Raw genomic sequence first — 13,648 nt, 5'->3', positions numbered from 1 at the left:
ACTAGCTGCTGCTGACGTAGCTGCAGGTATACAAGCTATACCTGCTTGAAAATCTTTAATTGGAGTTTACTCAGAAATGGGGCTGAGTTGAAAGCTGACAATCTGGATTTAAAGGAGGAACCCTGCTATTAATACCTTGAAAAGGACAAAAAACACTCTTAAATGCTAGGTCACAAATTAGCTTATTGCTAATTATAGATGAGCCAACCCGCCAGAAAAATTCCTGAATGTAGAAGAGTAGGCAATGTAGAGTATTCATGGTTTATAGGGTATAAATTTAAAGACAAGCTTTTTCTTTCTTTAGTAATCCTATAGCCAAGTAGTTTCATCACACAAGTTTAAAAAAAAGTCATATTTTTAATCCCTGTTTATTAGCATATCTCACAAAAGTTTAGGTGATAATAACCATCTTAATTTAACCTCTACCATTATTAATATAACTAATCATAAGAATACTTTTCTACTAAAAAGTTTATTTTCTATACATTAAAAATTAATTTATACATAAATATATATACAAAACAATACATCAAATTTATACAAATCACGTAATATAATTAAATGAAAAAAAAGAAAGAATTTTCACATTTCACGAGAGCCCTCATAGTATTCAGTACAGTTGACCACCTACCATCATTGCATACAGACCATTTCAACAACATGAACAGGAACACCATTTCAAGAACTACCTTCAGCCAGAAAGAAACTTGTTATTGTCAACATAATATATATATATATAGAAAAAATGACTATAATATTTGAATGTATTTAGTTGATTAAGTGATCATTTTAAGTAAATTTCAATTAAATGTTGAATCACCATAAAATAAATATTGTATATTCCTCAACCAGAAACTTTCTAAATCAATAGCTCATAAGTACACTGAATCAAGTTAAGAAACTCATTAAAATATAAAATAATACACAATAGACTTAAATAAACCTAACAACTTTCAAGTTCATATACATATATACTTTTGCACTAAATTACAGTAATTCCTATTATATAAATTGTTTCATGGTATCAATTCTGGATAGAGGTTGTTTTTGTCACAACTTGGCAATGGTGACATGAACTTAACAAACTCCTTGAAAAAAAAAAAGTACAAAAATGATTGGGACAGAACACATGTCCTTTTAATAACTTTTCAATAACTTTAAAATATTTGTCTGGATTGTAAATACTCGTGAAAATGAGATTTTAAATGTTATTAGTTTTCTTTCGTAAGAAATAATGCAACAGCATTAGTAAACCACAAAGTAAGCACTTCCATTGTATTACATAATTGTAACTGACAAAACAGTATAGTATCAAACTAATCTAACACTAATGTTCAATTAGGGGCTGACTAAAGACAATTCAGAACTAAAACTGTTTACTCCATTGAAATCATGACTTTGTGACTTTCAAAAAGTAAAAATTGAATGTATTGAATATATATAAAAACAAACTTAACAGCTACTTTTAAACAAATTATTAGAATGAATACACAATACTTTAAATAAATCCTGTTGCACAAACTTATTATACATAGAAATCATTTATTTACATTTAAATCTAATGAATGTCAATAACACATCAATACAAAAAAGTATTTTAATAAACAAGACATAAACCTTAAGAATTTTGAATTTATTTTAATATAATAGAATCCAGTAACTAATAATTAACTAAGCTAAAAATTAATTTTTAAAATTTTACAATCATAAAAAAACAAAGATAAATACAAGCTATCTTTTAAAATTCATAACAAAAATAAAACATGTTTTAAATTAAATCAAATTTCCTCTTGAACATTAACAAAAACACTGAAATTTCTAATTTAATATTTAGAAAATAAATTTACAATGCATTTATATATTTATACAAGTCTGGTGAACTTCTGAAGGAATTTTTAATGTAAATTTATATACTAATCATAACAAAAAACCTTTAGCAGAACTAGCTAATGTGCTATATGAAAATATTTTACACATGGACCATTAAGATAATTTAAAAATAAAATAAAGGAAAGTATATCTAAAAAGGCAAAGAAAATTACTATAATGAAATGAATATTCAGTGATCTTATTTACATTTGTTAATGATAAAAAAATAGAATTTCTCTAAAAATTATACAAGTAATTTATAAACAATGCACAACAGAATTTGAAGGCATCTGAAGGGTGTCAACTTGAAGACGAAAAAATGAAAATAACTTCATATAAATCACAAACAATTGTAAAACTATATCAACAATACTTTATTAACTGCTCTATTTTAAATAAATTATGTACATTTTAATCGGTAACATTAACTGTAATAGTTTTTCCTTTAGGATCATCAAACTGGTCCATGGTATGAATGTCCATAATCATTCCCAAAGCCCACAACAAAATAACAGAAATTAAACCAGAAACAATAAGACCAGTCCATATTGGTGGAGTGAAAAAAACTGTGTCATCTTCAGCTTCGCCAAACCTCTTATTAAATTCAGACATCTTCCACGGTTGGACCTGTTAACATTTGATACTGAATTTATTACATATGACCATAATTTGATGGCTTCAATAAAAATATATGAACAGTTTGATCCAACGATATTTATAAAAAATTATAAATATTAATCACTTTATAATTCAGTAATGATCCAAATTTTACATTTGTTATTACTAACCATGCAATGGTGCCATGCCAACAAATTTATCATATTGCAAATGCAGATGTAAGACCGATTCAAAACGTATTTTGTAGATAAGTTTTTGTAAGGAAAACAGTATGGAAATTCTATAATCTATGAAAATGACATCGACTAATCGGAAGAGTATTTTTATTCAGCAATATTTTTAATCAAATATAGTAATTTGTCAATTTAAAGTAACAATGCAGTTATAAATCTTGTCTCATATTTGCGTGTTGTTATATATATTTTCAGATAGTACAATTTTACAAATTTAATACAATTCAAAAATGGTTGAAGATACTCAACTGAAATTTCATAGATGATAAAATTATAGATTAGACTAGCTTGTATATGTCCAGTGGCTTTTAGTAACAAGTAAAGTCAATGTAAATAACAGGAAGCTCAAAACAACCATACTTGTTTAATTTTCAAAACAACTATTTAAGAAAACCACCAAAAGACACAATATCTTCCTATTTCATCCTTGATAGATTCTTATTTCAAATATGCTATTGGGTTTTTAAATATCAATGACTATTATTTTTACATAGAACTGATAAAAAAATTATGAAATATAAACAGAAAATGACCCAGGGAATCAATTTTTGATCAATTTATTTACAGTAAGTACAAAATAGTTAACTCTTTCAATGCAGGAAAATTTACATATTAAAAATGTATTTTTATATGTAAATCCATTTTATTTTTCTTATTCATTTCTTTATAACAGCTGTAATCACTTTTGATTTAACAGTCTCATAACTTGGTGTTTTGTAATCTGTAAGCTTAATTCATGTGATTTAATATAAAAATGTCTGTTTGAAACCAGTAGGCAGGCAAAAAGAATTTATGGACAAACAAGAGAGGTAGTAAATATGTTTACAATTTCTTTAAGTGAAATGAAGAGGTGATAGTATCAGTTACTATTAAAAAAAAAAAAAACCACATCTGCAACTGGTATTAGTGAACCCCTCCCTCTGTTTGGAGGATTCTAAATAAATCCCAGGCAATGCAACTGGCAATTCAAAATTCTAAACCCCAAACGTGAATAGAAAAAAAATTAAATCAATGGTAAATAAATTTGACAAACAATAAATGAGATGCATATTACAGAAAAGTTAAGATCAACTCTATCAAATGTTTATAGAAAGGTAGTTTAGACATAAATTTCAAAAGAAGCAAGTCGTAAAATCTTTTCACACCCTTGTAGAGAACTTTTGCTTCAAATGGAGGAACATTACAAATAACAGACGTTATTTGATTGAAAGACATGATATTCAAATTAATAGAATTAATTATTTATGACGTATAATGCAGTACCAATATGATGGTCGAAATATATTTTTATAAAACTTATGTGCATACTACTGTACTACAAGTAAAGGCTGGTTAGATGGGAATAATGAGGGATGATATCATGTACCAATTACGAAAGGGAACCGACTAATCACTTTTAATGCTGGTGGTAAGTTGAATTTGTTTCCAACTCTTTTACTTATTTTTGTAACGGGCCATAAATCCAGAGATTACCATGATGATATGAATTTCTCTAATTTCACAAGATGGATCGAAGAAAATTTCATTGCAAACCTACCAGATAATTCAGTAGTTTTTGACAATGCCCCTTATCACAATCGAGTAGAAAACCCCTCCCTAAATTCTAATTCGAGTTGTATGACCTAATTAAAAAAAAACAAAATTAAAAATGCTTACATACAAAACTGATAAAATTTTAGAAGCATTTGCACATTCAATACAAGAAATATCATTGAAGTTAAACAGTATTCTGGCATTCATGATGTTTGTCTCAATCCTACAAGGTGATACAAGGTCGTATCACCTTGTTGGATTGAGACCAAAATTTACAACTTATGGAGAAAAATATTTATTCCAGTTTCATTAGTTTTTAGTTACTTTTTGAAATAACAAAAACTCTAAAACAATTATTACATCCTCATTCCTAAATCCAATCAACTTAAAATTTCAGTACTGTAAATAGCTCAGCTCATAGTATTACTGCTGTAATAAATTTAAAGTCCCTATAAAAAGCTGAGATATGGCTAAAATTATGTGATCTGACTATTTTGTGCATGTTTTCACACACAATCTTTGCCATCCACTAGTAAAAATTTCAGTCAACAAACTTGTCATTTTGTTCAAAGTAAAGCCTTAATATTTTATCAAACTAAATATTATTTGATAAAACTAATAATTAATGATGATCAGCTGCCATTTTGGAATTTTCAATCTTATTTAGTTTGTAGAAGTTTATGGGTACACGGACACTAAATTTCATTAACATATCTCTATCAATTTACTTTGATAAAATACAAAATAGGCATTGAAAAAATTAAGCAGGATAGGGCACCCTATCTACATTAACCTTTTTGTTTATTTTGATGTACTAAATCAGTCCTTTAAGTTTGGCCAATACCTCCCAAGACAACTGTGCATGAAGTTATGAATGTGTGTGTACATACACACACATACTTATAGGTTGATATTAGAGTCTGGAAACAGCTTCATATTTCAAAACTGAGGGATACTAGGTAGTAGAAACAAGTGTGGATCTAGACAAACCTTGTCTCAAGGAACTGTGGATCAACACGTAACATGATAATTCTAATTCAATTTATTAGTGGAATCCATCGAAGACAAAACAAAAAAATTAGAAAACTGTGATAAAAAATATATTTACTTTAAAAATACAAATTTTAAGAAGTACATTACCGTGTATTAAAATTTCATTGAGTAAAACCGAAAAAAAAAATTTGTTACCTCAATATCAGATAAGCTGCTGTCTGTTGTCGTAACCCAAATTTATCACAATATTTTCACACAAACTAACTGCTTCCCATGCCTTTTTTCTTCTTTGATTACGTGTTAAATACAACTTTTCCAAGCATTTGCATCTACTCTTAACAACTTCTATCAACAAATTTTTTACATCACTAACTTAAATGTTGTGTTATTACTCCCAATGTAGTCTTTATATATATGTAAATATTGTGTTATTAATGTAGCCTTTGACTAGTGCCCATATCAATTCTACTGGGTTAAAATTGCAATGGTGTGGAGGAAGACAGAACAAACACAATTTCTAAATTCTGCTAAATAAAATGAAATGAAATTTTTAAATTTCATCTACTTTATAGTAAATGTATTTTTGTTTTACTGATTTTACTAATCTTTTAAGTTCTACTTTTAACATGCCTTCAGTGTACACAATTTTCTTCAATTTTTAACCATTTGGCAATTTCCGATTTTTAGTTCGAAGCATTAGGAATTTTTTCAGTTTTCAGGCAATGGTACAACAGTGTATCTGTATGACAGATCCTTCAGCAACAATTTCGAAAACTTTTTAAACTGCTGCATAAAATTGTCACCACCATTCATTTCATTGTGATACTCTTGGGAAGATCTAGATTCAAATATCCATAAAACACTGTTCAAAAACCCATTTTCACCTCCTACATGCATTACTATTAATAGTTTACATTTTCCAGCCGGGGTTTTCACCCCAGTTGACAAACCTTTCATAAAAGCATAGATTGTGCTCTTTTAAAGAGCACAGGTGGGGAAAGTAGAACAAGTTGAGAAATACTGATATTTGAGAAGCATATTAAATTGTAACTGGAGGAGTGACACACACAAAGTCAAAAATAGCCGTGACAAATGAGGTCTTTAATACGAAGAAACTGCTTTGTTGCAAAATAGATTTGGATCTAAAGAAAAGGCTGGTTAAGTGTTACATATGGAGTGTGCTTTTATATGGGTGCAAAGCATGGACTTTGGGTAAGAGAGAGAAGGATAAATCCAAACTATGGAAACATGAGTGTGAAGGAGAATGGAGAAGATTAAGCTGGTAGAAAGAGACTAATGAGGACAGTATTAAAAAGGGTAAAGGAAGAAAGAACACCGTTGGAAATAATTAAAAGGAGGAAGGCAATCTGGATTGGTCATATATTAAGAGGAAGTGGCAAATCAATAAATTGTGATTAAAGGTGCTGCTAATGGGGAAAGGAGAAAACCGAAGATGATAGATGACATGAAAAGTGAAAGTGATGAATGAAAGTTATAAAGATACTAAAGAGCTGGCCTGAAACAAAAAGAACTGGAGGTGTCAAGGACCAGCCAATGGGCAAATACCTTATGATGATGAACAATAAATAATTACCTAATCTCATTATAATCTTGTAAAAAGCATTTCTACTTAAAACATTAATTGATAATATAGAGTAGAGTTGTTGATATAACAAACAACCTGTTGTTAAGCTGTACTTGTGATAACACTTGACAGTAGAACATTTGTGGTTTGTTATAATTTAACAACAGCAAATAATAAAGTTAATTCATTATAACTAAATAAGTTAATAAAAAGCAAACATTACCTGCAAGTCAGAAAATGTAAGAGAGGTTGAACCATTACTAAAAACAACAGGTGTTGATGTATGGAATGAATAATCATATTGTGCACTAATGTGTTGTTTTGTAGTTAATAATTTAATCTCATGAGAATTCTGCAGTTCTAATACAATAACTGATAAGCCCCAATAGTAATTTGAAATGTTTTCAAATTGAAATCTCAAATTCACTTTTCCTAACTCAGCTACATTAAATGTAAAAATAGCTTTCTGCAACTTTTCTCTAGTATCTGCAAACTAAATACAAGGTACATATGACATTACTAAATAAGCAATAAAACCAAATAAATGTTACAATGCAGTACTAAAAAATTATTTTTAACAATACTAGTTTAAATTAAAATTATTTTTCAATACTAATTCAACAACATTCAAACAAAAGGCATTAGTGTACAGTAATTTAAAATGGGCAAATTTAAGACTACTATCATAGAAAGGAGAAGTTAAAAAGAAGTTGTGCCTATACATGAGAACATCAAACTTTAAATATTCTCTACTTATAAACAACAGAAAACAATATGATAAAAATTTGTCTACCATACTGACATTCATTAATCTATGAGAACTGTAAAACATCTATGTCAAAATCTGTTATATGCCCACAATGGATTTTGACCGGTTTGAAATTGTAGTTAATTAGTTCTTGGATGGCACCACTGTAATGCTATAGTGAAATATGAAAATAAATAAAATTATAAATATAATCTAACCAAACTTAATCTACGCTCACTAGTTAAGGGTAGTGAGCAAAATGAGCATAGGTTAAGTTTGTTTGGATTATATTTATAATTTTATTTATTTATTTTCTTATTTCAATATCGCATTTCAGTGGTGCCACTTAAGAATTAACTAACTAATCTTAACCTTAACATTATGGGCATATAACAGATTTTGACCAACATCTATATGAAAAATAAATAATAAGATTTTTCAATATTCTATAAAGGTAACAATAACTCAGTTAGAAAAAATTAATAATCATTCTAATACTAGCATAGGGCATTATTTTTTTTAAAACAAATAAGAATGGGTTTGGAGGTGTTTTCACATTGTGATTGTAGAGTTATTTATTTGGCAGGCAATAAAAGTTTATTTCCACCACTGAACAAATGTAATATTTCAATTAAAATAAACAGAGTCAAGACAAAGACACATTCATTTCAGGTACAGAGATGATGTTAAACTATGATACGTTAGTATTACTGAGTTATGACAAAAAGGTCGTTTGCATATTATAAAGAGAAGGTTATTTATTGATTTCCACCTTAACTAATTTACTTCATGATCTTAAATTACTTTTAATTCCATTATAGTTAAAGTAGAAATCTAACAAAGAAATAACATGAGTGAAGAGGGAAAGAAAATAGAGAAGATAATCTACCTTCCTACAATTCCCAAGCCCTATACTAGTACTGAAAATAAGTCTCATGGATCATACAACCACTACTATAAATATCTGTCCATGTTCGGTTATGAGATAACCAAATAAATATACATATATATTTATCATAAGACCCTCAAAACTTAGCCTACGCTTGCTAATCTTGACTAGCAAGTGTAGGTTTTATATATATTTATTTACTTTATTATCTCATAACTGAACATGAACAGATATTTATTGGATATTTATAATGGTGGTTGTATAACCCATGAGATCCATGAAAATTATTACAATGTCAAAAAACTCTAAAAACTGCTTCATACTCATCTGTCCCACCCTATCAAATGCAACTGATAATCTTTTCTTGTTATTCTTTAAAGAATTATTGCACTTTGTTAAAGAATTACTCATTTTTAGTTTGAAATTTTTCTTCCAACAATATAGTCTAATGCCTAATTTAATTTTAACTGTTGTTTTTGACAATTAAGTAAAAATTCTTTTATACTATAAGTACTTTACGAGCTCTCAAGAATTATTATATTTAGTTTAAACTAAAAGTTTACTCAGTAATTTTGTTTTCTACTTAGAAGTGTAACATAGTTTATAATACCAAAACAGAAACCTTATACCTTAAAACCCTAAGTAAAAAAAAAAAATAAGCTCTGTACAGATTTCTATAATTCTGACTAATTAGATATTTTTTAGGTAATTATTTAGTTGAGGTGCCTCATTCCGAAATCACAAAAAAACATATCAAATCGTTGTAAAATCTTTTGAAATGTATTTTATGATGCAAATGAAGTATCAGAAAAGTAAATATTTGAATATTGATACACTCGATAATGCAGATTCTCACCTCTGGATATTGTAGAATTCTTTGTTATTCATACACTACTTTTATTATTTATAACTTATTCATTACATTACATTGTTATCTGCTATTCTAACACGACATCTAAGTTTTTTTTTATAGAATTTACAGTGAACTACAACAGATGAAAAAAAAAATCTGCTGGACCTGAAATGTACGTGTAAAAATTGTGAATTTACATTTATTACACTTATTGAATTCTCTCCATCAGTTGATAATGTGACAATTTTTTACAATCATGGCATTTTGCCGAAACACAGACAATTTCCATTATGTAACAACGAAATGAAGTTGAATGTAGTTAGACACATTTTCCGTTGTAGAAAATGCCTTCATGTATTTAACAAGCTAAGAAATATGAAAGTAAACAGTGTAATGTAGCTATTTCACAATATGTCGATACATGGTTAGCTACCACTAGGTTAGAATTACCCGTTATTTTACATTTCTCCATAATATGGTGTGTAATATTAATATAAACAATTTAATTAATTGTTTATATCTCTAAATATAATGTTTCACTATGATAAAAGTATTTTTTTCATATCACTATGTAATTTGTGTTTGTGTATTTTTGTATCGCTATGTAAACTTTTACTAATTTTCTATTTTCCGACACCCAAAATACATCACTAAATGAATAAATATTAATTTTGAATGAATTTTATGTTTTTTTGTGATTTCGGAGTGTGGCACCTCAACTAAACAATTACCATTTTTTACACTTAGATAACAAAAACAGAATTTCTTTTCTTAAAGCTAGGCTTCATAAAAGAAGCTGCAGTAGAGTGTCAAGCACGAACTAGGGGTATGGATATCCATAAGTAGAATTTGCAGAACTTATCAAAGGATACCTAAATCAGTTATCAATTATTATAATTCATTAGTAACCAAAGGCAGAGATATCATTTATAAAATTATGAATGAATCATCAATATTTCTTTGTACAAATCTGGGATATATGTTTTCCATTTTCTTGTGGCCGGAGAGTACAGTCATTTTAACATGAGAAGCTGGACTGTGCACGCTTCCTGTTACTTTAAACAATTCATTGATATATCCATGGAGTGAAATGCTGCCTCGGTGCATGGTCTCTTGTTTCAAACTTTCATCAAAAACACAGTTTCCTATTCTTTATCAGTGTTGTCAACTGATTTTGAAGCAATGAAGTAATATTTGATCTACAATCTTTTCAATCAGGACCTGGTGTCTTGGGATCAATTCTGCATCATTGAAATAAATGTAGATTTTCTTGAACAAATTTTTGAAAGCCTGGTAAATATTTCAGAGCAGAATCACTATTTTGCAATTTTTCTCAGAAAGTTTTTCATCAAGAACATCCTCATTAGAAACAGAGAATTCAATGAATTATAACTTTTACAAAATGTTAACAGAGGACTATTTGATTCAAATCCCATTTATCTACAGCCATGTAAACACTTAATATAAATCCATTTTTAAAGGAGCATAAGACTTAAAAAAAAATTACGTATTTTAATGAAAAACTATGCAGCTAATTAACAGCTTTATAGTTTAACAGCTTATTAGCTATTTTCTTCAAGAGTATTAAAATAGAATTTTTTTTAATTCATGAAAAATAATTCACTATGTACCAGGTCTCAACGATCATAAGTGTACCTTCTCATGTGACTTTAAGTGTAGTACACCTTTTCAAGTGAATAAGTGCAGCTTCTCATGTGACTTTTTATTAAAAATTCTCTAATGATTGAAATTAATCATTATATTTAACAAAGTAATCTGTGTGTAAAGGATTTGACAATTTAGTTTGGATTAAAAATTATATTCCATAAAGTTAAAGAATCACTAAAAAATATTTAAAAATCATATAAACAGGAATCAATCTGTAATATGAAGTCCATTTAGAGGATGGACAGTCATACACAGATATTGTTTACATGAGAATTGCAGAAATTATGTTTTTACTTAACTATTGTTAAGTAAAAACATAATTTGTGTGTAAAAAAACATGTGTTGTACATAAAAATTAAATTAGCATACTAATTTCATACTGAAAGTTTAAATGACACATTAATACTATACAAGAGTGACATTACTAGGACTAAGCCTTTATTTAGAAGTCATTTACAGAAAATGTTTTTATCAAGCTGCTAAATCTAACTGCATTGTTAATAAAATTATTATTATGCTATTTGATATTAAGATTTTCATACTGGAGGATAATAAAAAATGGCTGAATGATTTCTGCAATGTATTTCTTACTGTGGATCAATTCTTCTCAAGTGTATGAATGATTGTGGTAAACAAATGAAAAACTAAAATTATTTATAATATATAATTTCTGTGGTTTACTGGGGTATAATTTTTTGTTTAATAAATATTATTACTTATTTAAATGTCCCAACATAATAAAATAATGAATCAAAGTACTCACCACATCAGTTGGACTAGTCAGTGGTGTTTGTACACCACCAATTTTTAAAATTGGGGGCTTTTTTGAGTAGATCATAGAGTTTTCTGCCTCAAGTACTATTCCAGAAGAAGCTCTGGCAAGAGCAGGTTTGGTGGTTGGTGCAGATGTATTTGCATTAGGTGAAGAGTCATTAGCTTGACGTCTAACACGTAAGATTTCTTCTGATCCTGTCCAAGACGCAAAACGACCGGTCAGAATATAAATTACGTTCTTATATTTTTTGAGTGCATCGTATAAATTTGCAATTCTTTGGTCGTGTCTATTAAGCATATGAGGGCGATCTTCCTTTGAGTCTGCATCCTCTAAATTAACTAAATATATTATATTCTGACCACTATTAGATTTTATTTCATCTCCAGTAATTTCTGCTATATTAAATCCATATGATTTTAACTCTGAACCACTAAATGCAGATACAGGATTTTCAACTGATGGCAGAAATTCCAAATTGCTTTCTCCAACAATACGTTTTAATAAAGGAAAAGAGCTATCTTGCCCATTCTGCAAACTGAAATCTTCAAGACTAAAAGTTTCTTCAATAAATAACACAACAGTTGGTTTTTCACTTAACTTATGAATTTTCTTCAAGAAGTGACTGAAGAAATCATCAGTAGAAACTCTAGCTAAGCTGGAAAAAGCATCATCTTTAGAATCTGTCAAACCAGATCCCCATATAATAACAGGCACATGGTACTTTGAAGCACTAACAAAAAAGTACGATAAAATATTAGTAACTAAAATGATACCCAGAAATCTAAACGCAACCATCTTAGATCGAACGGCTCAATCATATGATCACTGTCAGGAAGGAGGTTACACCCATGTGAATAAATCGTTACTTGTTACTCGTTATTTTACAGGCAGTGATATAAAAATTTTGTATAAGCATAAAATTTTGACTAGCAAATTTTCATTTAATTTAAAGACAGTAACTAAAAAATTGAAATAAAAATTCTTTTTGTAACATTTCTAATGACTTTGAAATAAATGTTTCTGTCAATATAATTGGCACACAGAGCTGCTTGTAAAATTTATTTGTGTAGCTAAACCTAAATAAACAAAAAACTTAAACTGCTTCTTTTACTTAACAATGCATTAACTGCTGATGGAGAATTGCTGTAGAATACTGTATTCTGGATCAGCTGGTGTTACACTATCACAGAAACTGACATTCTTTTACCTGTCATCTGTCACATGCTCGTTAAAATACAAAAGTAGAATTTCCGAGGTTGTAATCTAAAGTAAAAAAAATATATAATGGTTTATGTAAAATAGATTATTATTATCATCTTGGCTGCAATGATTACTTGGTTGATTAATATAAATAAGGCTATAAACTACTTTTATACGCAAAACATGTGTCTATTTATAAGTAAGGTTATACGCAGAGATAAATTGTTTTACTTGTTCGTTTTTAATTTACATTATTAATTGGTATTCCAATTTAATACCCCTTTCAACAAATATGATTTCAACTGCAACAAAATCGGACCACACCGCTTTGACGTAACTTAATTAAACGCTTAAACGTCATCATTATTAAATATTTGTTTTGCCCAAGTGCATTACCATCTGAGAAACAATAAATTACTTCTTGTATTTCCTTAAAAAAAATGACAACTAAATATTTAAATTTAGTTAGGCACAAGCAAATCATTGTTAGTGTCTATAAATATAAATCTGTAAACCAACATTTGGTGAATGAAAAATGTTCGTTTTCTTTAAAAAGAAATTGCCCATCTACAAAATCAGATTTTTTTTTACATAACACAGTACAATAATTTCTATGTTTCTGTCCATAATGGTCAACAATGTTATTAACCTAATATATAAACTGTTGAAGTGATAAACCAAGTA

General features: G+C 28.4%; 1 protein-coding gene across 1 annotated transcript; it reads right to left on the bottom strand.

Moving 5' to 3' along the window:
• Positions 1 to 352: 352 nt before the first annotated feature.
• On the bottom strand, positions 353 to 12,609 carry LOC142323351 (V-type proton ATPase subunit S1-like). The gene is made up of 3 exons (XM_075362862.1): positions 11,753 to 12,609; positions 7,055 to 7,324; positions 353 to 2,496 (listed from the first exon to the last, which is right to left on the bottom strand). The coding sequence occupies exons 1-3, from the start codon at positions 12,557 to 12,559 to the stop codon at positions 2,281 to 2,283; spliced, it is 1,293 nt and encodes a 430-aa protein (XP_075218977.1). The 5' UTR covers positions 12,560 to 12,609; the 3' UTR covers positions 353 to 2,280.
• Between the last annotated feature and the right edge of the window lie 1,039 nt (positions 12,610 to 13,648).

This window comes from Lycorma delicatula, chromosome 1 (assembly GCF_047948215.1).
Source record: "Lycorma delicatula isolate Av1 chromosome 1, ASM4794821v1, whole genome shotgun sequence".
NCBI classification, from domain to species: domain Eukaryota; kingdom Metazoa; phylum Arthropoda; class Insecta; order Hemiptera; family Fulgoridae; genus Lycorma; species Lycorma delicatula.
This window is presented reverse-complemented; position numbering and strand designations above follow the sequence as displayed.

What these genes read in the sequence shown, in the direction of transcription:
- LOC142323351 (XM_075362862.1), bottom strand. Translation starts at nt 12,559, where the DNA reads ATGGTTGCGTTTAGATTTCTGGGTATCATTTTAGTTACTAATATTTTA. An exon ending in TGACTAGTCCAACTGATGTG is followed by an intron (nt 7,325 to 11,752) that starts GTGAGTACTTTG and finishes CCTTGTATTTAG; the next exon opens with TTTGCAGATACTAGAGAAAA. An exon ending in TTACATTTTCTGACTTGCAG is followed by an intron (nt 2,497 to 7,054) that starts GTAATGTTTGCT and finishes AAATGTTAACAG; the next exon opens with GTCCAACCGTGGAAGATGTC.